The sequence below is a fragment of the Bos indicus x Bos taurus genome, chromosome 24, assembly GCF_003369695.1.
Source record: "Bos indicus x Bos taurus breed Angus x Brahman F1 hybrid chromosome 24, Bos_hybrid_MaternalHap_v2.0, whole genome shotgun sequence".
NCBI lineage: Eukaryota > Metazoa > Chordata > Mammalia > Artiodactyla > Bovidae > Bos > Bos indicus x Bos taurus.
The window spans coordinates 45533493-45561195 of NC_040099.1; the positions used below are offsets into that span (position 1 = coordinate 45533493).

Sequence of the window (27703 nt, forward strand, 5' to 3'; positions counted from 1 at the left end):
TAAGCAAACAGACATTGAACCAATGGAAAGGGATGCTTTTTCACAATGGAAGTTGCCTGAGAAATGGTTGTCCATTTCTGGGTGAAACTTTGGGTTCAGGAGAGGGGCAGGAGACCTATTAGAGATGCTTGCTTTTAGTAGGGGTAGACCAGATGACCGTGGCAGCCTCTCTTCCAATTTCAAGTTTCAGTGATATTATGGCCTTGAGTTCCTACAGAGAAATAAGGAGGAGGTATCATTAAGGTGATAAAAAGTATGAACATGAAGACAAATATATCAAAAATATACCGTTGCTGCATTTATAGGTTTTCCTAGAGCTTGACCGGTTAGCCATTTGCTCAGTCTATCAAAATGCTCAATATGGCTACTTGTGTGGATGCAACCTGAGGGAGCAGCATCATTTAACTGTGCCTTTTCCTTGACTTTCTCATCTTTATCACTTTCCTCTCTCCAGGGATTCCTCTTCTGGTCAACCCTATAAGATCTGCCCATCAAGAAACTCAATCTTCTTACATCTGTGGCTACATCAAATCTGTGTGTTCTTTCTGTACGAGTCTTGAGCTTTGTCTCCTTGGGTCATAAATGTGGTAAGGGCCTGGGGACAACTATTAATATAATCTAAAACCAGCTAAGAGTTGGCAATTTCAGTGTGGTTTATTGATTTCCACTCAATAAACCACAGTCTCATCTGGCAACTTTAAAAGGCATTCACTTTTTAATATGAGATTTTTCAACTTACTTGGCTTTTCTTGCCTCTTGTGATTCAAAGAAAATAGAAGAATCTGTAGGAAACACTTCTATTCCTAGTGGAATTAGAATTCCAAGGCCCCAAGGAGGGAGGGGGGGGACATTGCTAGATAAGTCCTCTTATTATCTGTGAACTGGTAACTAGGAGCCACCAGCCCCTCCTCCACAGGCTGCTGAAACTGAATGAATCAAGAAGTAACTCTCCAAGGAGCGTCTAGCTCAGCTTTCATTCATTCCACAGGACCTCTAGCCTTTTCCCTGGAGGAATCTGACCTCCCCAAGTCTGGCTCCTAGAGGTCAGTGCAGGCTCCTGACCCTACAAAGTTGGAAATGCAGAGTTGAAGCCATGAGCATTATGAAGAAGATAGTTCTGAAGTAAATTCTGATTGACCAAGCCCACCAGGAGATAATAACCGGTACCCATAAATTATCTTGGGGATCCCCCAGTATCAAGCTGTGGCCTTTGGTGAGACCCTTTGGCGGCAAGCATCCACCCCAGTCTTCTGCTTTCCAGGAGCACTCAATTGCCCCTCCCTAACCTGGTGTGTGTGACAGACACCACTCATCTGAGGACGCAGCTCCATTTGGCTCCTGAGATGTGGGTGGATTTCCTGGATGGCTCCTCCCTCCTGAGTACTCATTTCCTGTCTTTTCTAATTGGTCATATGTTGTTCCTGGGTAGCATCTCCCTGTTACTTTCAGATGCATACGGGGCTGAAGTGAAGAATGCACCACTGGAAGTTCAGGAGTCTTCAGGAGAGGCCAGAGCAAGAGAGGGCACGAGGTGGGCCTCCTGAGTTTAGAGAACAGCAGGCTGGGGGACAAGGAGCGTGTCATCAGCAGATGGCCACAGGCCCTGAGCTTCAGCACCAGAGGAAGGCCCCGTGTGGGAGCTGAGCTCCAGTCAGCTCCCCACCCCTCCCTGGAACGCGGGGCTCCCCCCCTCTCGTCACTTTGCTTTCCTTCCTCAGAAGGGCCCCCTCACCCTGTGATCAGGACCCCTCTCTGGCAGTTCCAAAACACCTGGCCTGCTGGAAAGGGGGCCTTTGACGTCAGCGGGGAGTTTGTCTACTCAGGTGTAGCTAATATCCTCGGTGTGAGTTCTGTTTCTGAACTTGGGCAGCCACCTCACACCCTGTCACTTGAGGGGGTGGGGGTGATACGCAGTTGCTGCTTGACCCTTCAGACTCACAAAGCCAAACAGAACATGTTTGGATTGGGCCTCCTCCCCAGACTCCAGCCCACCAGACCCCCCCAACCACCACCACGGCTGTCTGGGACCCGGGAGGGTGGCTTCCCTCATATATAGAGCTCAGAGTCCTTTCTGGAGACGGGGGTTAGGTTGTGCCCTCCTTACTCTGAGAGGGCCCACCAGGACCCGGTCAGCAGAGTCAGAAGGAGGAAAGGTGTAGAAATTTCCACAAAACCAGAAAGAAGGCATCTAGTATTAATTAGGCTGTGCAGAAATATCCATCTAGAAACAGATGGCAATAACATTCCTCGGCCTGTGCCCTGCCTGTGTGGGGGATTAAGGAAGTTCATTGAGGTGGGAAGGCAAATTGGCCCCTGAGGAGACGACACTTAGGTAATTGCCTTAAAGGCATATACTGGAGCAAGAATTCTAAGGAAAGGGGTGATTGAAGGTGATGCCTGAGGAAGGACAGAGAAACTACCTCCAGGCAGTCCAGGCTCTGCCCCTTTAAAGGAAACCTGCCTGATGGGGGCACCATGATGGCCAAGGCCAGTCTTCCCCAGGGAGTTTAGGAAAGTCAAAGAGTGAGCACGCTGTAGGAAGAGCGCTCCTTTTCTCTCCCTCTTCTGCCATATGGTGCCCTTCCTCGAGTGGAAGCCAAGCACCAGGCACAAGGTGAGGAAACACGAGGGGAATTTATAGAAAGTCAGCCAGAGGATGAGCTGGCGGGCTGTGGGAACTGAAGAGGTTCAGTTTTAGGGAGAAGTCCAGCGCCTGAGTTGAGGACCAGAGACACCACCCAATTGGAAAGAAGTTTCTTCCCAAATCCCAGTGGTCTGGATTCCTCCAGACCTGTGCAAGAAATCCAAAGGAACTCAGGTAAGAGGTCTGGGGGAGAGAAATGAATCAGGTAGACCCTCTAGCTGGGCTTCCCAGGTGGCTCAGTGGTAAAGAATCCACCTGCCAATGCAGGAGACTCTGGTTCGATCCCTGGGTTGGGAAGATCCCCTACAGAAGGAAATGGCAACCCACTCTAGTATTCTTGCCTGGGAAATCCCATGGACAGAGGATTCTGGTGGGCTACAGTCCACCGAGTCACAAAGAGTCAGGCACGACTGAGCAACGGAACAACAACAGACCCCCTAGCCAATAGGGCCATCTCTCTGACTTTTCAAAGAAACAGAAAAAAGAAAGGTCAGTCTCTTTCTGTTCCTTTTCCTGCTGAGCTGCAGAAAGACAGTCCTGGGAATGGGGGCCCTTATTAAGAACTCCAGAGAGAGTTCAGATCCTGGAAGCTTCAAGCTGGAAGAGCTCTTAAATAATTCTATTAATAGTTCAAACCCCATGAGGAACCCCATGGCTTATCCAGGAAACTGTCCAGGTGATAAATGAGCCTGGTCAAAAGCCCAGGTGTCCTAACTCACAACACTGAGCTCTTCTTGCACATCTGGTGATGGATCTAAGTTAACCCATCAGCCTCAAATCCCCTTACCACCTACCTGTTCGCTGGATGAGCCTTCATATTTATCATCCTTTCCACAACTCTCCAACACACAGCTCTGACATCAGTGTGATTCCCAGGGCAGCCCCACGTTGAGCTGACTGTGAGATGCTAATGAGGTAGGTTTGAAAACCTTGTTCCCAAGAGTCCTCACCTGCTGCTTCCAGGGTGGAGGTACCTGGTCCAGAGGCACCTTAGCCTCTCACCTCAGGTCCTATACTCCTTCCACAGACATGCCAGTAGAACTAGAGCACCTCAGTATCCACAGACATCTTCATACAGCCCATCTCCTCAGTGGCCCTCTCTTTCATGGCCATCTGAGATTACTTTAGACATGTTCTGTGTAGCTACAGAGTGATGTTTCTGGAAGATAGGCAGCCATTCCATAAGGAACAATGTCTCAGGACACTGACATTATCTGATCAGAGAATGAACAATCTGGTATGGCATGTGATCTCCTCAAAACTAGCGCTGAAGGATAGGAGCCTCAGTGAACTTGCTGAGATTAGGCAATCCTGGGACTTGGAGAGCCCGTGGCCAGTCCTCTGCCTGCTTTCATGTACCCTTTCTCTCAGGCTTGTACAGCATCCACACTCTCCTTTAAAAGGGGAGGGGAAAATAAGTTTACTCTCAAGTGCCAACTGTATCTAACTGGTATTGGTTGTCTGGAGATTTGTATTAGAAGGATTCTGAGGCTGTGTTGAAACTTACTGGGAAAGAGGTCTATGATCAGTTAGCTGTGTTTGCCACAGACAATGCAGGGAAGAAGCGGCCGAGAAGGGAAACATTGCCATAAGAGAAAAAGCAGGTACACAACAGCCCAGAATTTTCTTGGCCTGTCACTGGATAACACAAATGTAATGGCACAGGTGGATTCTTTCTGTTTGTTTTTGGTAACTTTTGTTACTCCTTTTAGGATATGAAATACTTCGTAATTTTTTAAAATAAAAAGATCACAAGTCCATTGATATCATTTGCAAAGGTTCCAACAGTCTGTAAAACATCTATCTATATTGCAGGAGTAAAGAATCAAAACCAGGAGGTTAAAACATAGCTCTGTAACTAATCAGCTATTTGGCCTCAGGAAAGCTGCTTTTCTCTGGGCCTCAGTTTTGTTTTGTTTTGTTTGCTAATACCTAGATCCAAATTCTGGAGAAGGAAATGGCAACCCACTCCAGTGTTCTTGCCTGGAGAATCCCATGGACAGAGGAGCCTGGTGGCCACAGTCCATGGGGTTGCAGAGTCAGACACAACTAAGTGACTAACACACACACAGACCCAAATTCACTTGGTTATTAAAGACTGATAGTTCCAAGTAGTTTCATTGGATTGTAAAATTTTCATGTACATTGTAACTATCAGTATAAAACTCCCCCGTGGCCCTAACTTCAAAAGATGGATCTAGAGTACCTTGTGCAAAGAAACAGAATGATCCGTGTGGCCATATAAATCAAGGATGGCTTCACGGAGGAAGTGGAACATAAACCAGATGATGAAGGCTGAATAGAAACTAGGCAAGAAGAGGCAGAGAGGGTCAGAGGCAAGGCCAGAATGCCAAGGCAGGGTGTGTGTTGGGCAGCAAAGGATGAGTGGGACGATGAAATCAGCAATATTGTAGAACAACTGGAAAGCTTGGCTGAGCAGTTTAGGCATTAATATACCCTTGGCAATAGGGAGCCATGGGGATTGTTGAGTGAGAGAGTCACGTAATGATATGCCTAATAACTGAAGCACAGAATGGATTGAAAGGAGGGAAATTAACAACACAGACACACGATTCTGAGGTGTGGCCTGGGTGTGAATAGGGGAAAGAGTGAAATCTCACTCAGAGGAAGGTCAGTCAGATGTTACCCCAGTTACCGATGGGGCGCTCTGACCTTCACACTCTCCTCAACCTCATTCATGAGGTTGTTATAAGGTTAAACGAGCTTGAAACAGGCACCAACTCATTTATGCTAGTTAATGTCTTCATGGAGTGAGACAGAGACTCCAAAGTTCCCCGGTTCCTCTAAGCCTTCCTCTCCGCCTCTATGAGGACGTGGCAACTAGAAGAAGGACTGGATCAGAGGGCTGGACTGGATATGCTGAAAAGCCTTTTCCAGTTAATGTTCAATGCCTCTGATAGTTAATAGAATGATCTTTGAAAATGTCAACTAAACACAACTTCACAGAAAAAGATAACACCTCATTTACCACCCACAAATGTCTGCATCACACATACACACACGGCAGCCTTGAAAATTACACATCACAGCGCAAAGCTCAACTTCTGCATGGGGAAACGTGTTCCCAAATCGTGGCCGAAGTGTTATCCTGTAGCGCTGGATGTAGGAAAAAATCAAATTATATCCAATTGTCGCTTCAAAAACTATCCTTCTGGTGTAGTAGCTAGGGAATTGCCTCATGATGTTGTGGGAGTCTCTGCCACAGTAAGCTAGAGAAATAAGAGACCTAGGGATCTATGGAGAGATGATGAAAGGGTCTTTACAGTAGGTTCCAGATCCTCTGTACGTTGGGCATTGCTAGTGATAGATGGTCGGAGAAGACAATGGCACCCCACTCCAGTACTCTTGCCTGGAAAATCCCATGGACGGAGGAGTCTGGTGGGCTGCAGTCCATGGGGTTGCGAAGAGTCGGACTCGACTGAGCGACTTCATTTTCACTTTCACTTTCATGCATTGGAGAAGGAAATGGCAACCCATTCCAGAGTTCTTGCCTGGAGAAACCCAGGGACAGAGGAGCCTGGTGGGCTGCCGTCTATGGGGTCGTACAGAGTCAGACACAACTGGAGCGACTTAGCAGCAGCAGCAGCAGTGATAAATGGACAGCATTGGCCCACCTCCAGGAGGCAGGAAAACCTGTTCAAAACCTGAGAAAGACAGCTTGTAGAAAGTGTTCAGGTAGAGACTTGTTTGAGTAAAGGTTGATTATTAGTAAAATAGACTAGATCATTCTTCCCCTTCTGAAAGATGTCATATACGATTTGGGTTTGGTTTTTTTTCCCCCTCAAAGGAACTTTAGTAAGCTTCAAGCTTCAAAATTGTATCTGACAGGTGGGGTCTTCTGTAAAATGACTTTTACCCCTGATATTTGAACAGATGGCATTTTCTGTGTGTTAGCAATCAGTAGACACATAGATACTATGGATACTACTCTCCAGGGGAAAAAAAAAAGTGCTTTTAAGCAAATCATTGTGGCTCATGACTGTTCTTTCCTTCTCTGAATCAATGAGAGGATAGCATCCCTGGACTCTTGCCTCTTAAGACACAAGATGCTGGCAATCCTTGAGGGCAGGGACTGTGCCCCTGAATTGGACAACCCCAGTATGATGCTACCTGCACTGGGACACTTAAAAGTCTGGTTAGAGAAGGAGCTAACAGCAGTCCCTATGCCAGGTGGGCACGCCGAGGAGTTACTCAGCTGCTAAGGTTTGCCTGCAGATTCTTGAGGACAGAGCTTCCCAGAACATGTGTAGTTGGGCCAAGAGAGCAAAGCCCTTGGTCCTCGAAGAAAACAGAGGGGGCCTGGCATGGCCCGAGTCCCCAGTATCAGGCTGTAAGCATCACCATCTGTTTGCTGCACTGTGCCACACAGTGCTATTTTTTGTGTGCCATGATGTTAGGGGGAAAGCTGAAATAAACCCCCAAAGTGAGTCACTGTTAAAAAATTTTGTTCTTGGGCTTTAGAACACCCAGTCCCCCACCTTCCAAGCAGCTTGGTGGTTTTCAGCCACAGGGTATAACCTCTTGCTAACCAAAACAAATCTTATGGAGCAAGATTTCTGTCTCCAGTGGCCTGTTTCATGCTCTCTCATTAGCTGTGTTCTTCCATCCACTCATGAAGGATTTCTGGCCCTCTGATTGGTTGGTCACAGGCGGCCCATCACTTTATCACATCTATAAATTTCTCTCCAGGCAGTGCTGGAAACAGTCAGCTCTTGCCCATCAGTTTCCGAATCTCTACACACCTCAGCCATCACCATCGTGAAGCTGTGGAAGGCTCTCAATTTCAATATTTACCAAGCACTTAACATCTACAGTGAGATATATTATTTCTTTAATAGTTCATACCCTGAAATGGTGGTTCATACCCAGCCAATGGTGGTTCATTATACCAGTCAGAAATTAAAATGTCTAGGGTAATTATCCCTCATTAACATAGTCAACAAATACTTCTGAGTGCCTACAATATGCCAGGATCATGCTGGGTGCTGGGGATGCCAAGAAAAACCACTGTAAGGGGAAAAAATGGGCTGTCAAGGATCCTATGAGGGTGACAGACAGGAACACGAAGTAGGAGTGGGTGCTGGTATGTGTAAGCTGCCAGGCCTGGCCTGACATGAGGACCCACTCTGCCCAGAGCACAAGCTGTTCCAGGGACATGGCCTCCCGGAGGAGCCGGCTCCCTGATGTCAGCATTGCAAAGTTATTCTCCCCAGCATTTTGCGAGCATTAGTCTCATCATTTGGAGAAGGCAATGGCACCCCACTCCAGTACTCTTGCCTGGAAAATCCCATGGATGGATGAACCTGGAAGGCTGCAGTCCATGGAGTCGCTGAGGGTCGGACACGACTGAGCGACTTCACTTTCACTTTTCACTTTCATGCATTGGAGAAGAAAATGGCAACCCACTCCAGTGTTCTTGCCTGGAGAATCCCAGGGACGGGGGAGCCTGGTGGGCTGCCGTCTATGGGGTCGCACAGAGTCGGACATGACTGAAGCGACTTAGCAGCAGCAGCAGCAGCAGCAGTCTCATCATTGTAACAACGTGAGAACGAAATAGGAGGTACCCTCCAAAATACCTGTCATTCTGTTTAGGCTGGGTTTGCAAGGCCAGTCCTATAGGGTCTGTAGATCTCCTTCTGAGTACCACCATGCTTGCAATGGGGGAAACTGTCAATGAAATTTGGTGACTTGCAAAATGCAGTGCAGAAATGAGTGATGCTGGTTCCTGGCCAGCATTATCATTGTTTTCTTTTTTTCCCCACCACACCAATGGAACATTTCTTTCTAGAGCATTTGATAGATGTGTTCATGATATCCTTGAAATTGCCTTTATCTGTTATGAAAGTCCTGAGAATCTGTCCCAAAGGTAGTGGTAAATTTCTATCACCTCAGCTTTAAGTATTTTCACAGCCTTGGGAAATTTGTTATTTTGTCTCCAGTCTTCCTTGTGGCACTTGTTCCCACCTGCCATCCTCATCTCTTGGCCAGCACATCTGGAAGAGTGGTCACCCTCCCTGGGTGGTCAGTCTGTGGCCTGAACTCTCGTCCTGCCCACAGGAGACCAGAAGCAACACTGTATCAGACCACATTTGGGGCCACCTCCCCGATCGCCCAAATAAGAACAAAACGTGGGTTCAAGGAAAAGAAAGATACTCTCTGTTTTTGTTTTTGTGGCTGGGACATCAGTTCTAGGAATGCATGGTAATATGGACCCTGATCTACTTTCCTGGATTCTGAGCAGGCAGCACAGTCTATTGATAAGAACTGAAAGCAAAGGGCCAGGGCAAGAAAGGGGAGACAGTTTTTCTATAGATCAGCAAACTGGGAGCCAGGAGACCTGAGAGCAACTCCCGGCTGTGCCATAATTAATAACTACATGATCTGGGAGGGGTGGGGGGCAGTAATGCAATTTCTCTGGACTTGGGAAGTAGACTGTAATTTTGAAGATCCATGCAATTCTGAGTCTCTAATGCTAAATAAGGTCAATATATTTCTCTATGCAGAGGGTGACTGGGGTGTCAGCATACGAGGGATGAAAAGCACTGGGTGGGCAGAGGTGCCCTTCCAGCCTTCAGATGTTCCCTGTGGACTGGCTATGGAAGAATGCCCTGCTTTGTCAGATGATGCAGTGATACCCTCTGGGTCCCCATCCCCCTGCACAGCACCTGCGGAGGTGCCTTATTCACTTGTGTCTGACGTACCAGAGCTTCTCCAGCCTCTGGAGTTAAGGCTCCATGGTGACCCACAGGCAGGATGCTGAGTGAAATAGACTTTTCCCATCCCGAGCCTAGAGGGGAGGGTCATGTTTGAAGTTTCGTGTTTCAATGTTTGAAGTTTCATGTTTGAACTTTCAGTCTGAAACTATAAACAAACCCGTTTCGTTGCTCGTGCACGTGCCCCATACTCTGGTTGCTGATGCTATATTCTCAGCTTTGCTAAAGCTGTTTCCACATGAGCAATGTGATCTAGACCAGTTTTCTCAAACTTTAATTTGCACACAAGTCAGTTGGAGATCTTGTTTAAAAAAACAAACTTATTCCAGTTCCTTGGGTCTGAGATGGGAGCTGAGAGTCTGCATTTCTAACAAGCAGCCTTGGATGTCCGTGAAGCCAGTCCACAAACCTGACACTGAGCAGCAAAGATGCAGAGAAAGGAACTGAGGGCTGAGGGCCATGTGACTCACTTAGGGTGCTTCAGAAATCACCAGAGCCTAAGTTTTCCATCTTTCGGAGATAACAACGCCCCAAAAGTATCCAAATGTAAAGACAGTGCAAGAGCTCTCCACTATTCCGGGTAGCCATTTGATCATCTAACTCCAGAGTTCACTGGAACCAGAAGCAGAAAGTGTCAAAACTGCATACCTTGGGGACCACCAAGTACCCAAATTAATCAGCATGGGGCACGCTTCATAACAAGCCATCAGGTGATCTGATGCTGTCGATTCTCAGGCCCCACTTTGAGAAACGCTGCCTAGGTGGTAAGCTACTCTATTTTCACCGCGGGTTTCTAGTAGCTGATCACAGCCTCAGGACTCTTACCTCCCACAGAGCAAACCAATGTGCCCAGAAAGCACCCGGGGAATCTTGTTGGACTGTGGATTCTGATTCCATCAGTCTGGGTGGAAGCTCAGGTTCTGCATTTCTAACAAGCTCCCAGAGAAGGCTGATGGTGCTGGTCTGGGGACCACACTTTGAGTAGCAAGGCTCTAGATGAGAAGTTCTCAGCTCCAACTGCACATTAGGGTCATCTCTTAAACACCATTGACATTAAAATTCTGACTTTTAAAATTGGTCTGGGATGGGAGTCAGACATTTTTTAAGCACTCAGGTGGCTCTTACGTGCAGGGAGCATTGAGGACCCTTCCCCATACACACACACACTCTCTGCAGCAGATGGAGACCAGGGCACTGGCCGAAGGACGGGAATGGGCAGTGGGCTAAGGTCCATCATTCACACTAGTCCGAAGCCCAGTGAAGGAGGCTTAGAGCAGTGCCTTGCTGGGAGAACAAGGCAGGCTGGCCCATCCGTATCTTGACACCGATAGGTATCTCTGATGTGGTTTCTGTGAGGAAAGGAAGTGGAAGTTTTAGCAGGAAGAATGGGAAAGAGGGCTTTTTCCATAGACATTAACGCAGTCACTACTGCAGCTCGGACTGCACTGCTCCTCCAGCTCTGCATTAATTTCCCAGCGCTCTCTGCCTCTGGGGGTGGACCAGGGTGGGACACTGACCTGTCTCGTTTTGCCCCTGGCCAGGCAACACTGAGGCAGAGCCACCCTCCACGAGCCCCAAGGCGGATGAGGGCTCGGAGGCCGTGCTCCCCAAGCCCAGGAACGTGTTCCATATCGAGTGGTCATCCATCCACAGGAGGAGCAAAGGTGTGTGCCTCCCCCCATGGCTCCCAGGGGGCCTTAGACCTTTTCACCTCTAAAATGGGGACCCTGGCAGCACCTCTATCACAGGCAGTGGGGAAATCTGTGAGAGTGAGGTTCATTCTCGTCATCCCCCAACCTCTGACTTCAGCCATGGGTCTCAGAGTCTCAGCCAGGGATGGGGAGACGGGAACTGAGACAGGCTTTGTCAGTCTTGGCCAGGAGGGTTGCAAACTTGATGGCACATTGGAACCTCCCACATCCCATGCCCAGAAACGCTACTCTAGTTCATCTGGGAGGCAACCTAGGTGGCAGAAGAAGCTTGAACAGCTCTCTGTAAGGCAGCTGCCTGGTGGCCTGGTGGTTAGGATTTGGTGCTTCCACTGCAGTGGCCTGGGTTCAGCCCGTGGTTGGAGAACTGGTCTGTAGGCCATCAGCAGGTGTAGCCAAAATACAAAAAAAATAATAATAATAATTAAAATTAAATAAAACATCACATTTAAAATGATCCCCCCAAAACTGCAAATCACAACCACGATGTAGTCATGATGGTCACGCTTCTAGAGATAAAATGTTCTCTCCTACAGCTGTGAGGGGAGGGTCTCCCAAAGGCCAAGAGGAGGTCCAGAGTGCAGCCAGTCAGGAAAGCCAGAAACCTGGATGCTGGGTGCGGGGGCAGGTTGGGGCAAACAGGGAGGAGGCAAGGGAGGGTTGGAGGGTCTCCAATCAGATGCAAGGTGGGAGCAGTCTCATGAAGGCCTAATTGTGCCCCCCAGAGAGGACCCCTTTGGGCCAGAAGTTTGACAGAGCCCCCAGGGCATTCCCAAGGAACAGAGCATAGTTTGCTTTCCAAAGTTAATACTCTCCCTACAAACATCTTCTTAGGATGGTGTTGGAGGGCTGGGGTAAAGGAGGGCCTGGCAGAGAGCCCTGCACTGAGACTGGGAGAAGTTAGTAGGAGCTGCTGGAGAGCTGGCATTTCAGACAGAAGCAGAGAATCTCTCAGGATATCACACACACTGGCCTCAGAGGCTAGAGTATCCTCTTTGCTTCCTGCTCTTCCTTTCAAACTTCCTTAATTTGTTTCCCCCACGTAGTGTAACTTCCCAACCACAACACTGGTATTTGCAGTTCCTGTTCCTTCAAACGAGGGGTCACAGGGCCATTGGTGCATCTCTTCTAGTATCTAAGTGCCCTGAAATCTCATAAATGCGGACTGAATGGCCAATTGTCTAAAGATTCTCGGCATCTAGAGCTCAGACTGCCATTCTCACACTTGACCACAAGAGGACATCAGAGCATCAACAGCAAAACTTCCAAAGGCCTTTCATGATACTTAAACACTTCTGAAATTCCTCATCTTTACAAATAGATTCTCTCATAGTAATGAAAACACTTACAATGAATTTTCTAGAATAACAAGGACATGCCAAAATCTGTTTTGAGTTAACAACATGGGTATCCCTTGTGTTAATCCAACCAGCCACTGCTGCTTAAATATCTAAAATTCTGAGACATAATCCTAAAAAGACAAAAACAGCTTAGGTCATCCAGGTGGGAAGAGTTGTAGTAAAATTTGAACACAGACCTTGGATGGTTCGGGCAGCTTAATGCTTTATGAGCAACAACACCTTATAAATACCAGTCTTTGTGTCATGTAGGGAAAGAACCCTGGGTTCAGGGCTCATGAGTAGCTCTATTTGCTCATCTACAAAACACAGGAGTTGAGTAAAATCAGAGCCTCTTTACTAAAAGTCAGCCTAGTCTCTGAATCCCCTAAATTCCTGTAAAATGTCCTGTTTACATCAAGATGTGCATTTTTTTTCCCCAAAAAGCTTGCCCATGGGTGTTTGCAATAGCAGAAGAGGGGGCCTTCCTGTGTAAGGAGACAAGCCCAGGGCATCCTCAGTGGGCCAGGAAGTGCTGAGCATTCCAACTCAAGCCTGGCAGGAAACTTGCTGCAAAGATGCCAGGGTACAGGTCCTAACTGATGGTGCTCTCTCCTTCCGACTCCAGTGTTTGGTAACGGTGAGCAGCAGGAGAGGCACCCCAAAGACCCTTCTCCCCGCCTATACCGGAAGCCCACGGTCGAGCTGCTGGTGAGTAAAGAGTGGCCTGAATCAGGGGTGGCGCCTGCATCCCAGAGCCTGCCAGAGCCTGCCACAGAGTAGAAAAACCAGGTTCGGAAAAGACATCCTCTGAATTAGGCAAACTTTTCTTGAATTCATATTTCTAGAAACATAATTATGTTGGATAAAGATGTCTATTTTTCAGTTTACTTTATAAAATCTGCTGCTTCTTTTATTTGATTATGTTGTGTTTATCCTTCTCGATCCAGCATTCAAGTATTTAGGAAATAAGTTGGTGCTAATTTTCAAAACAGAATCTCTACTCGTTTAATTTTATGGATAGTTAAATTTTAAAGACTAGACATATTGGAGTTTGGGGAGGTGCTGTCTTCAGCAAAGAGTGTGGTATACTAGAAGTAATATTTAAAAAAAAAAAGAATCTAAAAATTTGTGGGTAAATCTAAATTATATATTTGACCTTGACCTTTATAAGTGAGAACCTAACCTCTCCATCCACACCTGAGACCTCATCCACAGAATGAGGCTAAAGCTAGTGTCTTGTTACACTACAGTCATGGGGGATTGGTTCCAAGATCCCTGAAGGGTACCAAAATCTGTGGATGTTCAAGTCCTTTACATAAAATGGCGTAGTATTAATATTTGCATATAACCTATGCACATCCTCTGATACATTTTAACTCATCTCTAGATTACTTATAATACTTAATATTAATACAATGAAAATGCTGTGTAAATAGCTGTAAATACAATGTAAATGATATGTATTAATAAAAAGTTGCCAGTGTGCAGCAAATTCAAGTTTCCCTTTTTGGAACTTTCTAAAAATTTTTTCAAATATTTTTAATCCACAGTTAATTGAATCTGTAAATGATATAGAGACAAGTAACATGTGAAACAAAACAAAAGATATTCTAGTCTACAGTATCAAAGATGCTTAAATAGCAATTTCACTAAATATCAAATGAAAACCTTAGCTTGCCGCCTGGCAAGCACGTCACTCCTCAGTGTGAGAAGCTCAGAATGTGGGGCTTCTTGCCCGTCTCTTGTCCCTGGACAGGCTCTGGAAACCATGGAGGACAGCTCCGAGATAAAGGTAGAAACGGGCATCTCCAAGACTTCCTGGATTCGGAGCTCCCTGGCCGCCATCGGGAAGAGGATCCGCAAAGCCCTGGGGTACATCACCGGAGAGATGAAGGAGTGTGGAGAGGGTCTTAAAGGTGAACACTCCACGAGAGCAGCCCCTGCTCCCACCCCTGAAAAGGCCCTCTCTGCTGTCCTCTAGGAAACACGCTGCTCGGATCTCTGTAGATGAGATGGAGTCCTGTTTCCATGGATAGGAGTTTCCCTGTTACAACAGGCATATGGACTCTCAGAATGTCAATGCCAATACCCGTAGATGTGCAAACTCTCCCCTCTGAACATAATGGTCACGCTCTTGCCAATATTCCCTCAGAATGTCACTTTTTAGTACAGGGATTCTAGAGCCAGCTTTCTAGGAAAATTCCCACCTAGAAATGGCTTATGGGAGAGCTGTGTCTACTGTTCTAACAGGTTCCCATTAGCAGTCTCCCAGAGGTCAGGCCAGGGGCTTGGCGCCTGGATCCGTCCTCCTGAAAATTCAGGCCATTCTCTTGGGGGCACAGGTTGTGCAGGGTACCCACTGCTTGAACAACAACCTACAGACCAGAGCCAGCTCGCAATGGGGTGAAGGGCTTTCTGGGCAGTCAGACGCCCTCTTGGGTTCTTTCCTTACCCGGCTCTGTGGCAGGTGATAGCAGGGGGCGGAACCCACCTTGGAGGCCAGCTTCCCTCACCCTCTCACCTGCTGGGGCCTCACCTGGCACAACTGAGCCTTGACTGACTCCCTGACCCATTGCATTTTCAGACAAATCCCCAGTGTTCCAGTTCCTCGACTGGGTGCTCCGGGGCACGTCCCAGGTGATGTTTGTGAACAACCCTCTCAGCGGCATCCTCATCGTCCTCGGCCTCTTCATCCAGAACCCCTGGTGGGCCATCTCGGGCTGCCTGGGCACCGTAGTGTCCACCCTGACAGCCCTCATCCTGAGTCAGGACAAGTGAGTCTCAGGAAACCCAGGGTCCCAGCCTGAGACAAGAGTCAGCTCCCTGAGGGGACCCTTCCCCAGCTTCCCATCCTCACTGCTTGGCTCACGGCTCAGAAACGCCTCAAACAAGGTCACTCATAACTAAAACAAGCATCCCCTGGTTACAAAACTGCACGTTCTCCAGGGGACGGTGAAGGGTTGATGATCGGAAAGTGTGTGTGGTGAGGCTCCAGCTGAGAAAAGCCTGGCTCAGAAGGACAATCAGGGGGGCTGTGCCCTGCTTTAGGCTGCAGGGGACCCCCCCTTCAGTAGCACTCCCCTCCCAGGTCCGCCATCGCAGCTGGACTTCACGGCTATAACGGGGTCCTGGTGGGGCTGCTGATGGCCGTGTTCTCAGACAAAGGCGACTATTTCTGGTGGCTTCTACTCCCGGTCATCGTGATGTCCATGTCTTGGTAAGTTTGCTTCTGAGGCTGTGGGTGCAGATAAAGGGCTTCCCACCTTTCCATCTAACTCTGTGAGCGTCTCAACAGGTGTTCAAAGTAGCATTTCCTTAGAAATATCGTCACATCAGAAATACCGTCTGAAAGTAATTACTGACATTGAACAGTGATAGCACCACAGTGCTAGGTGTTCCACACACAGTGTTTCATTACCTACATTCCTTTACTCTTCTTTTTTGAGATCTAAAAGAGCCCCTGGCCCTACCCCACCAGACAGGGAAGGGAACTGAGGTCCACAGAGGGTTTAGAGCCAGGGGGTCCTGTCACTCTCCGGAAAACTTCCCATCCCTCCTCCCCAGCGCTGCCCTGTCCTCGGACCCCATGCCCCAACCAGGACAACATCCCAGGGTGGGCTGCAGGCCCAGGCACTGCCCAGAGCCCTCAGAGGGCCAGAGTCCAGCTCCTCCCTCCCCTGCGGAAACCAAAGGGCACTCCTGCCAGGATCGCCCTCAGCTCCTCCGCAAACATTTGTTGAATGAATGAATGGGTTTCCCCTTCGCTGGTCTGTCCTCTCTGCTCACGCTTGCAGAGGGAGCCTTAAGGCCCTTCAAGGAAGTTCTGTGACTCCCTTGCCTTAGGACTTTCCCCAAAAGACCTGCTTCTGAAGCTGAGTCTGGGCACCCACCCTGTTGTGGTGTGGGGCAGAGGAAGGAGGCTCAGGAAGAGGGCTGCCCAGAGCCAGTCAGGCTGGGAGAGGGAGCCAACCAGCTGTTTTCCCCCCAAGAAGGCTCAGGGAGCCCCCTTGTCCCACTCAGTCTAGCGCCAGGGCCAGAGGGCATCATGAACAGCATCTCCTGTGCTTCTGCCATCAGCCCCATCCTCTCCAGTGCCCTGGGCACCATCTTCAGCAAGTGGGACCTCCCGGTCTTCACCCTGCCCTTCAACATTGCCGTGACCCTGTACCTGGCGGCCACGGGCCACTACAACCTCTTCTTCCCCACAACACTGCTGCAGCCGGTCTCCTCCGTGCCCAACATCACCTGGTCAGAGATCCAAGTGCCCTTGGTAGGTGGAAGGTGGAAGGGCAGCATGCCTGCCAACACTCAGTGTTAAAGTGGCATTTAGTTATTTTGCATGTCAGAAACATCCAGTTATATTAATACCTATTACCAATTATTCAGTGCAAGGCACTCTACCTACAACATCACATTAGCCACCAGCTTTTTCTTTTCTCTTTTTAAGAGCTAAAAGGGCCATTTCTGGCCCCACCCTGTCCTGTCGTAGCCAGAGAGAAAGACCAAGGCTAGGTTAAGAGACTGCCTGAGGTCATGCAGCTCATGAGTGAGGGGTAAAGTCAAAAGAAGCCTCCTGATTTCTAGATTTGGGTTCTTTTATCTTTTTTTGTTGTTTTTTTTTTGAGCCTCTTGATCCCTTACTCCAGTTCAATCCAAGCTACGTCATGTTTTCCTTCTCATTCAATGTCTTTGAATCATTGACGACATGCACTCCACACTGCCTTCTGTTGGCTGGAGAAGTCTCTGCTCCAGGCTGGGGAGCGGGTTCCCCTCGCTCTCTGGGGTATCGCCCACTTTAAAGCACGGGTGTTCCTCCACTAAGAAACATCTAACAGAGTTTTTTAAGCTTTTGGTATGCATTCTGTATATAATGCTGGCCTCTGGAAGTCTGCCAAGATAGATTAAAAAAAAAAACAAAACTACACTAAAAGCTTTAAGTCAGCCTGGAGAAACGTGCCCATCAGCCTTCTTTCTTAAACTGGGCATGTTTTCTCTGAGGTCCTCTACTCTGATACACTAAATGACTCTGCGGACTAGCACTCGCTCTGAAATTTGTTATTAGCAGTCTATCATCTAACCACAAAGCCACCTGGGCTTGTTGAAGGGACTTTGTGTCAGAAATAATGGTGCCAAGTTTCTCTGACAGTTCATGGAGACAGCAGGATGGCATGGAAGAGAGCCCTGCATTTGCCCAAGATGTATTATCTAGGAAGACACAAGTTGACTTTAGCCCCATGCTTGTTGATGTTCGTGTGTGTGTGTGTGTGTGTGTGTGTGTGTACCTTCGTGAGCCAAAGGTGAGAAACGGGCCACGTTGGCAGTTCAGACCCTCACGCTTCCCTTTCACAATATTCACCCAATCAGTATCTTTTCAAGTCAAAACGGCTCTAACGGGCATGGCTAAGAGGGGATGATGGTAGAAAGGGCAAGTTTGAGATACTTTGCATTCCTCAAACCACAGTTTCCATAGAAAAGATAACTAGGAATTTTGTAAGAAAAAAAAAATTAAATGGAAAATACTGTACAAATACTTTGGAACCCCCAAAGTTCCAAGAAAGACAAATTCAATGCTTGGTGATTATTCTTTGAGAAATACTCTTCTGGCTAATTTTGAATGTATTATGATGATGATGAGAATGTCTTGTCATTTTGACCATCATAATTAGAGCCTTGAGTTTGGGGAAACAGCGGTAGATGTTAGAGAGACGGTCTAGGCCTCCCAAGAATTTTGAGGCTCTGCAAGCTCCCCTGCTCTTTGGTGATGGGAGAGCCTGCTGGAGGCTACAGCTGGCTGGGGACCAGATAGCCCAGCCACTGCCTCTGTCCAGAACTCTGCCTGTCCCACTGTCCCCCACATAGCAATGTCTGAGTCCTGTCCTGTTCTATGTCCTAGGTTAAGGGGGGACTGAACCCAGAGGGTTGCCCGCTAGACCACAGCAATCCTGTCTGGATGTGGAGTGAGGGCCCTACAGCCACAAGACCTCCCTCCTCAGCACCCCAGGAGGAGGCTTCAGAGGGCGTGGGAAGACCTGCTTCCCCATGAACTATAAACAAAGGCAGGATGAACCCAGTGCCCCCCAGCAGGCCCAGAGCCTCTCCTGCGTTTTCCTAGCTCAAGTCCCAACCTTCGAAACACAGACCCAATCTCAGCCACTGGGGAAGGCTATGTGCCCAGAATCTTTTCCCAAACTTCAGGGCACGTGTGCAAGTGCCCACAAGGCATTGGACTCTGGACTTCCTTTCTCATTCATAGACACTCACTATCTGAGACACACAGAGGCTTGACACATCAGGGCACTCTCCCATCAGCCACCACGTGATGGCTTTACCACTAAAACCTGTGCAAGCCGGGGCACCACCTGCCCAGGGGCTCCTCTGTGGATACAATCTAGCTGCTCATCCAGACGACCACACCAATATGACCATGGCCCAGACATGCTGCTCTTGAAAACACAAAGAACCATCTTCCCATCTAATATTTGGCCTTCTAGGCATGTTTTTAGCTTAAAAAAAAAAAAAAAAAAAACAAGATGTTACAAGAGTTTTTCAGTCCCAACTCTGATTAGCCATCTAGTAATTTTCTAATGACCAACACCCTGATTTTTTTCTAAACCCAAATCCAGTTGCTCATCACTCAAAAGACAATTCTCAAGAGACAAGCATTGGTAGGAAAGGAAAATTTGCTTTATTTTGCAGGCCCTTTAAAGGAGAGTTGAAGGGCTTCCCAGGTAGGGCAGCAGTAAAGAATCTACCTGCCAGTGAAGGAGACCCAAGAGACACAGATTTGATCCTTAGGTTTGGGAAGATCCCCTGGTGTAAGAAATGGCAGCTCACTCCAGTATTCTTGCCTGGAAAATTCCATGGACAGAGGAGCCTGGGAGTTTAGTGCCTTACACTCATGTTTCTAAATAAAGGAAACAACATTTTAACCCTTTACTGTTCTTAGAACTCAAGATTAAAATAATAAATCTTGTATTCCTTGTAGAGTGAAATTATTTGAAAATATCTTGGAAAATTGTTGCAAAGTGTTAGTATGGAGGGTTTGGCACCAAATATTTTCCTGTTCAAATTGTCTCTTTTGCCTCCGTAACTGCATGTGATCCTGTTGGACCTGAAGCTTTTGAGAGCCATCCCTGTTGGAATCGGCCAAGTGTACGGCTGCGATAACCCCTGGACTGGAGGCATTTTCCTCATAGCTTTGTTCATATCATCGCCTCTTATTTGCTTGCATGCTGCAATTGGATCCACCATTGGGATGTTAGCAGGTTAGTGTCATTATTAATTAACTTAATTAATGGGCCTTATGAATGGATCCCTTATTAATGGGCTGCAAGAATGTTGTGCCCGGGGCCAGCTCCAAAGAAAATGCTGACGTGTGTCTTCTTGCTCCACCTGCTTATTCCTGTAAACTCTTCCTCCTTCCACATCACCTGGTCTTAGCATTTTGGGTGCTGTGCCCTCCCGCTCCGCTGAGCAAACCCCATCCCTGAGAAAAGCTCTGGTCACTTACACCTCTGGATAAACTAAAAGCTTGGGAGGAGCTTGTTCCAGGCATGTTTATATTGTAAGCCTTATCTCTAATCATGATAAGAAGCTTGTTCTCCACGAGAGAACATTCAGGTTGATACCTTAACCCTCCTTCTTCTGGCACTGCTCAATCAAACTTCAGATCATTACTCAAAAGAGTCTCATACCCATACCAGCTGAAGCACTGATATGCATGTGACTCTAAAGCCATTTGTCTGCTTTAGATGTTTTCCCACTGAATAGCCAGGAGTCCTTTTCATAAATACTTGGGGGTACTGATAACTGTCTGAGTTGAGAACGGTGGGGGACTTCAGGGCTAGTGGGCCCGCTCGACCCCACGCAGCACTCAGCCTGTCTTCTCCCCCAGCTCTCACTCTCGCGACGCCCTTTGACTCCATCTACTTCGGACTATGTGGCTTCAACAGCTCGCTGGCCTGCATCGCCATAGGAGGCATGTTCTACGTCATCACCTGGCAGACGCACCTCCTCGCCATCGCCTGCGGTGGGTACCGCCAGCAGAGTTCCCTATCCACCTCAAATGACACCAGCGTCTATGCCCACAGGGAAACCACCCTGCAAAACTTTTGCTGAGCCTCCAAAGATAAATGGGAGGATTTGTTTTCTTTATAAAGGGATTTTTATTTTAAACTATTTTGAATAGTCCTTTAGTGATTAGTACTTTAAAAACTATTTTCACTGAATGCAAAGTGTTCAGCCACACAAAGACAGAGTTTTTGATGGAGGTTGTTCATTTGTTGTCTGTGATTCCTGCTTTCCAGGCAGGTGATTGAAGCAACTCTTGTGTAAATTAATCTTTATATGGAGGAATGGGTGATTTACATCAGATACAGCAGTTAACCTTAAACACCAGAACATTGACCACAGCACCTTCAAATAGTCCTTGTAGGTGTGTGGTTGGGGTATTCAGTGACTCTCTAATAAAGGTTTGCTGTTGTTAATATCCTAGGAACCATTGGGATGTTTTTAGTGGAGAAATTGAGGGTTCAGAAGCAAATCCCAACTACTGTGGCCCATTTTCACAGACCCTGACCTCCCACCAGCTCTTGGGTCTCCCCAGTGGCTAGCCTGGAGATGCCCTCAACATGCAAAGCCCAGCAAGCATATTTGGTCTTCCTCAAGCTTACAGAATGCTGTTCCTCCCTGGAAACCCATATTATGTTAATAACTTGTGATGAAATATCCCAGCAGGGAGTTCTGGGATTCACACGCCTTGGCTGTATAGTAAAACACTCATTTATGGTTTATGCTGCTAAATGCTCCTTTGCTAGAATGCAAGGTGGTAGGACCCAGGAGAACTGTAACAGCTAAATTCTGGTCCTTTTTAACAAAGTTCATCTGCTGTCTTAGTTATGCCGGCATTTGCGTGGAATTTAACACTTTTCAAAGCTGCCAAGCAATGGAAATGTAACTCAATTTTTTTTTTTAACCCAAGAGATAGCATTTGTGGCATAAAATGTATGGGGAGAGAATGTATAAACTTGAGGCACTGCTGGTTTCCTGACGATTTCTTTGTTCTCTTGCAGCACTGTTTACAGCCTATCTGGGTACCGCCCTGGCTAACATGTTGTCTGTGGTGAGTCAACAGGGCTAAGGACATGCCTCACACCCTCCCCCATGTTCTCTCGGCTCCCCAAGCCCCTCTTCCAAGAACCCTTCCCCAATCCATCTCTCGTCTCAAATCATTTGCATTGTGTAGATCCTCCACTGTGGGTTGCTAGGATGATTATGCAGATCTATCAGATACAGGGAAAAAATTAAGCCACCCAGATACTGCAATCCCTGCAAGACTACATCTGAAATGTTGAAAAGGTAGATTCTTTATCCACTGAGCCATCAGGGAAGCTCTTCATTTCTTCAAATACGTGATCTTAAGGAGCAGTGACGCCACAAGGGACTGACCCAGACTTGCCCGTGAGTGTCCGGGAGTCTCTGGCGGAGGTGTGGGTCGGTGGTGGCCCGCTGCAGGGTCGGGGCACTGAGTGCAGCAGTGCGTGCGTGGGACCTTTTGAAGGAGGCCGCCATTATCTTCATTACCTCCACCATAGTTTGGTCTCAGGTCAAACAACTGGAAGGGAACACAGCCCCGCCCATCAACAGAAAAGTGGATTAAAGATTTACTGAACATGGCCCCTCCCATTAGAACAAGACCCAGTTTCCCCACAGTCAGTCTGTCCTATAAGAGGCTTCTATAAGCCTCTTATGGGCTTCCTTGGTGGCTCAGAGGGTAAAGCGTCTGCCTACAATGCAGGAGACTTGGGTTCAATCCCTGGGTCAGGAAGATCCCCTGGAGAAGGAAATGGCAACCCCACTCCAGTCATCTTGCTTGGAAAATCCCATGGTCTGAGAAGCCTGGTAGGCTACAGTCCATGGGGTCACAAAGAGTCGGACATGACTGAGTGACTTCACTTCACTTCATAAGCCTCTTATCATTCTCCATCAGTGGGCAGACAATAGTAAACAAAATCACAGAAAACTAACCAATCTGATCAGTGGACCACAGCTTTGTCTAACTCAATGAAACTATGAGCCATGTAAGGCCACCCAAGAAAGACGGGTCATGGTGGAAAGTTCTGACAAAATGTGGTCCACTGGAAAAGGGAAATGCAAACCACTTCAGTATTCTTGCCTTGAGAACCCCATGAACGGTATAAAAAGGCAGAAAGATAGGATACTGAAAGATGAACTCCCCAGGTTTGTAGGTGCCCAATATGCTACTGGAGATCAGTGGAGAAATAAGTCCAGAAAGAATGAAGAGATGGAGCCAAAGCAAAAACAACACCCAGTTGTGGATGTGACTGGTGATGGAAGTAAAGTCCGATGCTGTAAAGAGCAATATTGCATAAGAACTTGGAATGTTAGGTCCATGAATCAAGGCAAATTGGAAGTGGTCAAACAGGAGATGGCAAGAGTGAACATAGACGTTTTAGGAATCAGTGAACTAAAATGGACTGGAATGGGTGAATTTAACTCAGATAACCATTATATCTACTACTGTGGGCAAAAATCCCTTAGAAAAAAATGGAGTAGCCATCATAGTCAACAAAAGAGTCCGAAATGCAGTTCTTAGGTGAAATCCCAAAAACAACAGAATGATCTCTGTTCATTTCCATTCAACTGAATGGTTTGAAGGCAAACCATTCAATTTCACAGTAATCCAAGCCTATACCATAACCAGTAATGCTGAAGAAGTTGCAGTTGGATGGTTCTATAAAGACCTACAAGACCTTCTAGAACTAACACACAAAAAAATGTCCTTTTCATTTTAGTGGACTGGAATGTAAAAGTAGGAAGTCAAGAGATACCTGGAGTAACAGGCAAATTTGGCCTTGAAGTACAAAATGAAGCAGATCAAAGGCTAACAGAGTTTTGCCAAGAGAATGCACTGGTCATAGCAAACACCCTCTTCCAACAACACAAGAGAAGACTCTACACTTGGACATCACCAGATGGTGAATACTGAAATCAGATTGATTATATTCTTTGCAGCCAAAGATGGAGAAACTCTATACAGTCAGCAAAAACAAGACCAGGAGCTGACTGTGGCTCAGACCATGAACTCTTTATTGCCAAATTCAGATGAAATTGAAGAAAATAGGGAAAACCATTAGACCATTCAGGTATGACCTAAATCAAATCCCTTCCAATTATACAGTAGAAGTGACAAATATATTCAAGGGATTAGATCTGATAGAGTGCCTGAAGAACTATGGATGGAAGTTCATGAAATTGTACAGGAGGCAGTGATCAAGACCATCACCAAGAAAAAGAAATGCAAAAAGCCAAAATGGTTGTCTGATGAGGCCTTACAAATAGCTGAGAAAAGAAAGATGCAAAAGGCAAAGGAGAAAAAGAAAGATATACCCATTTGAATGTAGAGCTCCAAAGAAAAGCAAGAGATAAGAAAACCTTCCTCAGTGATCAATGCAATTAAATAGAGGAAAACAATAGAATGGAAAAGACTAGAGATCTCTTCAAGAAAATTAGAGATACCAAGGGAACATTTCATGCAAAGATGGGCACAATAAAGGACAGAAATGGTATGGACCTAACAGAAGCAGAAGATACTAAGAAAAGGTGGCAAGAATACACAGAAGAACTGTACAAAAAAGATCTTCAGGACCCAGATAACCATGATGGTGTGACCACTCACCTAGAGCCAGACATCCTGGAATGAGAAATCAAGTGGGTCTTAGGAAGCATCACTATGAACAAAGCTAGTGGAGGTGATGAAATTCCAGTTGAGCTATTTCAAATCCTAAAAGATAATGCTAAGAAAGTGCTGCACTCAGTATTCCAGCAAATTTGGAAAACTCAGCAGTGGCCACTGGACTGGAAAAGGTCAGTTTTCATTCCAATCCCAAAGAAAGGTAATGGCAAAGAATGTTCAAACTACTGCACAATTGCACTCATCTCACACAGTAGCAAAGTAATGCTCAAAATTCTCCAAGCCAGGCTTCAACAATACATGAACCACGAACTTCCAGATGTTCAAGCTGAATTTAGCAAAGCCAGAGGAACCAGAGATCAACTTGCCAACATCCATTGGATCATCGATAAAGCAAGAGAGTTCCAGAAAAACATCTATTTCTGCTTTATTGACTATGCCAAAGCCTTTGACTGTGTGGATCACAACAAATTGTGCAAAATTCTTAAAGAAATGGGAATACCAGGCCACCTGACCTGCCTCTTGAGAAATCTGTATGCAGGTCAGGAAGCAACAGTTAGAACTGGACATGGAACAACAGACTGGTTCCAAATCAGGAAAGGAGTACGTCAAAGCTGTATATTGTCACCCTGCTTATTTAACTTACATCCAGAGTACATCATGAGAAATGCTTGGCTGGATGAAGCACAAGCTGGAATCAAGATTGCCAGGAGAATATCAATAACCTCAGATATGCAGATGACACCACCCTTATGGCAGAAAGTGAAGAACTAAAGAGCCTCTTGATGAAAGTAAATGAGGAGAGTGAAAAAGTTGACTTAAAAATCAACATTCAAGAAACGAAGATCATGGCATCTGGTACCATCACTTCACGGCAAATAGATAGGGAAACAGTGGAAACAGTGACAGACTTTATTGTTTGGGGCTCCAAAATCACTACAGATGATGACTGCAGCCAAGAAATTAAAGATCCTTGCTCTTGGAAGGAAAGTTATGACCAACGTAGACAGCTTATTTAAAAAGTAGACATTACTTTGCTGACAAAGGTCCATCTAGTCAAAGCTATGGTTTTTCCAGTATTCATGTATGGGTGTAAGAGTTGGACTATAAAGAAAGCTGAGCGCCGAAGAACTGATGCTTTTGAACTGTGATGTTGGAGAAGACTCTTGAGAGTCCCTTGGACTGCAAGGAGATTCAACCAGTCCATCCTAAAGGAAATCAGTACTGAATATTCATTGGAAGGACTGATGCTGAAGCTGAAACTCCAATACTTTGGTCACCTGATGCGAAGAACTGACTCATTGGAAAAGACCCTGATGCTGGGAAAGATTGAAGGTGGGAGGAGAAGGGGATGACAGATGATGAGATGGTTGGATGGCATCATCGACTCTGTGGACATGAGTTTGAGTAAGCTCCAGGAGTTGGAATGATAGGGAAGTCTGGTGTGCTGCAGTCCATGGGGTCACAAAGAGTCAGACACGACTGAGCGACTGAACTCAACTAAACTGTCTCAAATCACACTCTCCTCAGCATCTACTAGACAGAAGGAGCCAGGCCTCAAAAGTGGAAATGTCTACATTAGTCCATCAGATCCTGTTGTCAGGGGGCAGGCGGGCCTCCTTAGAGAAGGACAGTGTGAAGAGCATGATCTTATAAATCAGACTCATATTTTATAAGTTTCTTGTAAGTCAAGCTCCTCCACAACTAATTTTAAAATGTGATTATTTAATTTTTCCCCTATGTTTCTGGATCAACACCCAGTTAACCTGTGGGCCAGTGTACATCTTTGTTCATCCCACAGCAACTACTGGGTCTGGTGTCATGAGGCAAGGTTTCTGGGATGACAGGGAGCCAAGTACAAGAGAAGCCAGAGCTGGTGGCTGAGCACTTGCACGGCAGTCTGAGAACCTTTGTCTCAGCACCAATGTAGGTGGCCTGTGAAGTCCAGGGGAGCCATATGGCCAGCCCCAGCCCCATATACACATTGGGGCCCAGGCCCTATTGCAGAGCACATGGGGCTCAGCCTACAGTTGATGCCTCCCCCTCCATAAGCATTGAAGGCTCATCACAGGCCACCAGGAAAAGTCCTGATGGTCCTACAGGTGAGGGTGGAGATGGGAATTTCACTAACACCTGTTTAAGTCTCTCCTCCACCCTCAGTGACATTGGGTGGTTTGGACATAGCATAGGAAGGAAATTGTTAAGCAATAGAACTGAACTTCCCTGATACCATCCTGTGTGCCCTGCTGGATTAAGTCCCTTCTCTGGGCCCCATCACATTTTGTGTGCCTATCTGCTATGACACTTGACATATGACATATAACATTTGACATATGACAAAGTGCATATGACAAATGACACTGTAATGAGTCTAGTACACACCAGTCCTCTTCCACCTTCAGCCCTTGTCCCCCTTCAGAACAGGGGCCTGATTGTATTCCTGTCTTTATCTCTAGTGCTTGTTACAGTTCTCAGCTCATAGTAGGTGCTCAAGAAATGTGGAATGAATGAAACTCTCAGGTAGTGAGCCCCCACCATGGGGTACATTAGAGCTGGGGCTAACTAGCCAATCACCAGAAACAGGATGAAGCCTGGTGTCTGAGGCTGCTGTCTGCTCCAGGCTTTTTCATCTCTTCTTGCCCCCATCCTTTCACCTAATTGTCCATCCAATAGCTATGTGTCCTTCCTCAGACCAGATACTGGAAATGATGCAAACAGGAGGCTTTGGCTCCTGATTGCTTGTGGTCAATTGCCCCTTCCTCTATGTGCAGAGAAGTTACAGGTTACACCACTCAATCTAGACATTTTTCAAAACAAAATCATGTTTACTTTCTGTGTGCATACTATGTTTAAGATACTGTGGCTGTCCACTCTCAGGGATACAAAAAAATGCAGGCTATTAATTCACTCTGAAGGAATTCCCAGTCTCCTTGAGGAACAGGGTATAAAAGTATTGAATTACATTTATGAGACTGTTCACACCTCCACAGAAGAGAGCACTGAGGAGCTGCACAGTTTTGCTTTCTAATCAGCCTCGGCATGTGCAGCCCCATAACTTCACAGGGCTGCCCTCTGCTGGACGACAGTGACCACAAATGAAGACCATTTATTGAGCGCTTAGTATGCACGAGGCACCAACTCTTTAAGTAGATAGGTTTATGCCTATTTTCTTATTGAGGAAATAGTTTTCAGAAAGAGGAAATGGCTCCCACAAAGGTGACTGGAGCTGAGATTTGGATCTGGGTCTGTGGAACTCCCAGCCCACATCATTCCCTCTGTAGGACTTGAAACACCCCACACAGCCTTAGCAGGGCTTTGGAAAGACTCACAGAGTGGAAATCATCAGTCGTGGGTGTTCCTTAAGGCTACAGTTCTAGTGTGAGGCTGTCATTGCTCTTTGAGTCCCACCCAGCAGATCCATCTTTGAGCATGCACACACACCTGGCCTCATTCCTCCAATGGCATTCCCTGAGGTTTTTGCTGCTTGTGATAAATGGATGTGTGGAGGAGAAGGGGCAATGGTTTGACTTGCTTCATAGTTGGATTTTCAGGCTGTTTGCTAA

At 46.8% G+C, this 27703-nt stretch overlaps 1 protein-coding gene across 1 annotated transcript in view; it reads left to right on the forward strand.

Annotated features, from left to right (window-relative positions):
* The window catches only part of SLC14A2 (solute carrier family 14 member 2), a 70883-nt gene that overhangs the window by 42099 nt on the left and 1081 nt on the right, over positions 1-27703 (forward strand). Inside the window, exons 10-18 of the mRNA XM_027526203.1 lie at positions 10920-11042; positions 13053-13135; positions 14184-14343; positions 15012-15201; positions 15516-15644; positions 16505-16697; positions 19545-19692; positions 20322-20456; positions 21499-21548. Coding sequence (XP_027382004.1) covers positions 10920-11042; positions 13053-13135; positions 14184-14343; positions 15012-15201; positions 15516-15644; positions 16505-16697; positions 19545-19692; positions 20322-20456; positions 21499-21548 — 1211 coding nt within the window. The remainder of the gene's footprint in view (positions 1-10919; positions 11043-13052; positions 13136-14183; positions 14344-15011; positions 15202-15515; positions 15645-16504; positions 16698-19544; positions 19693-20321; positions 20457-21498; positions 21549-27703) is intronic.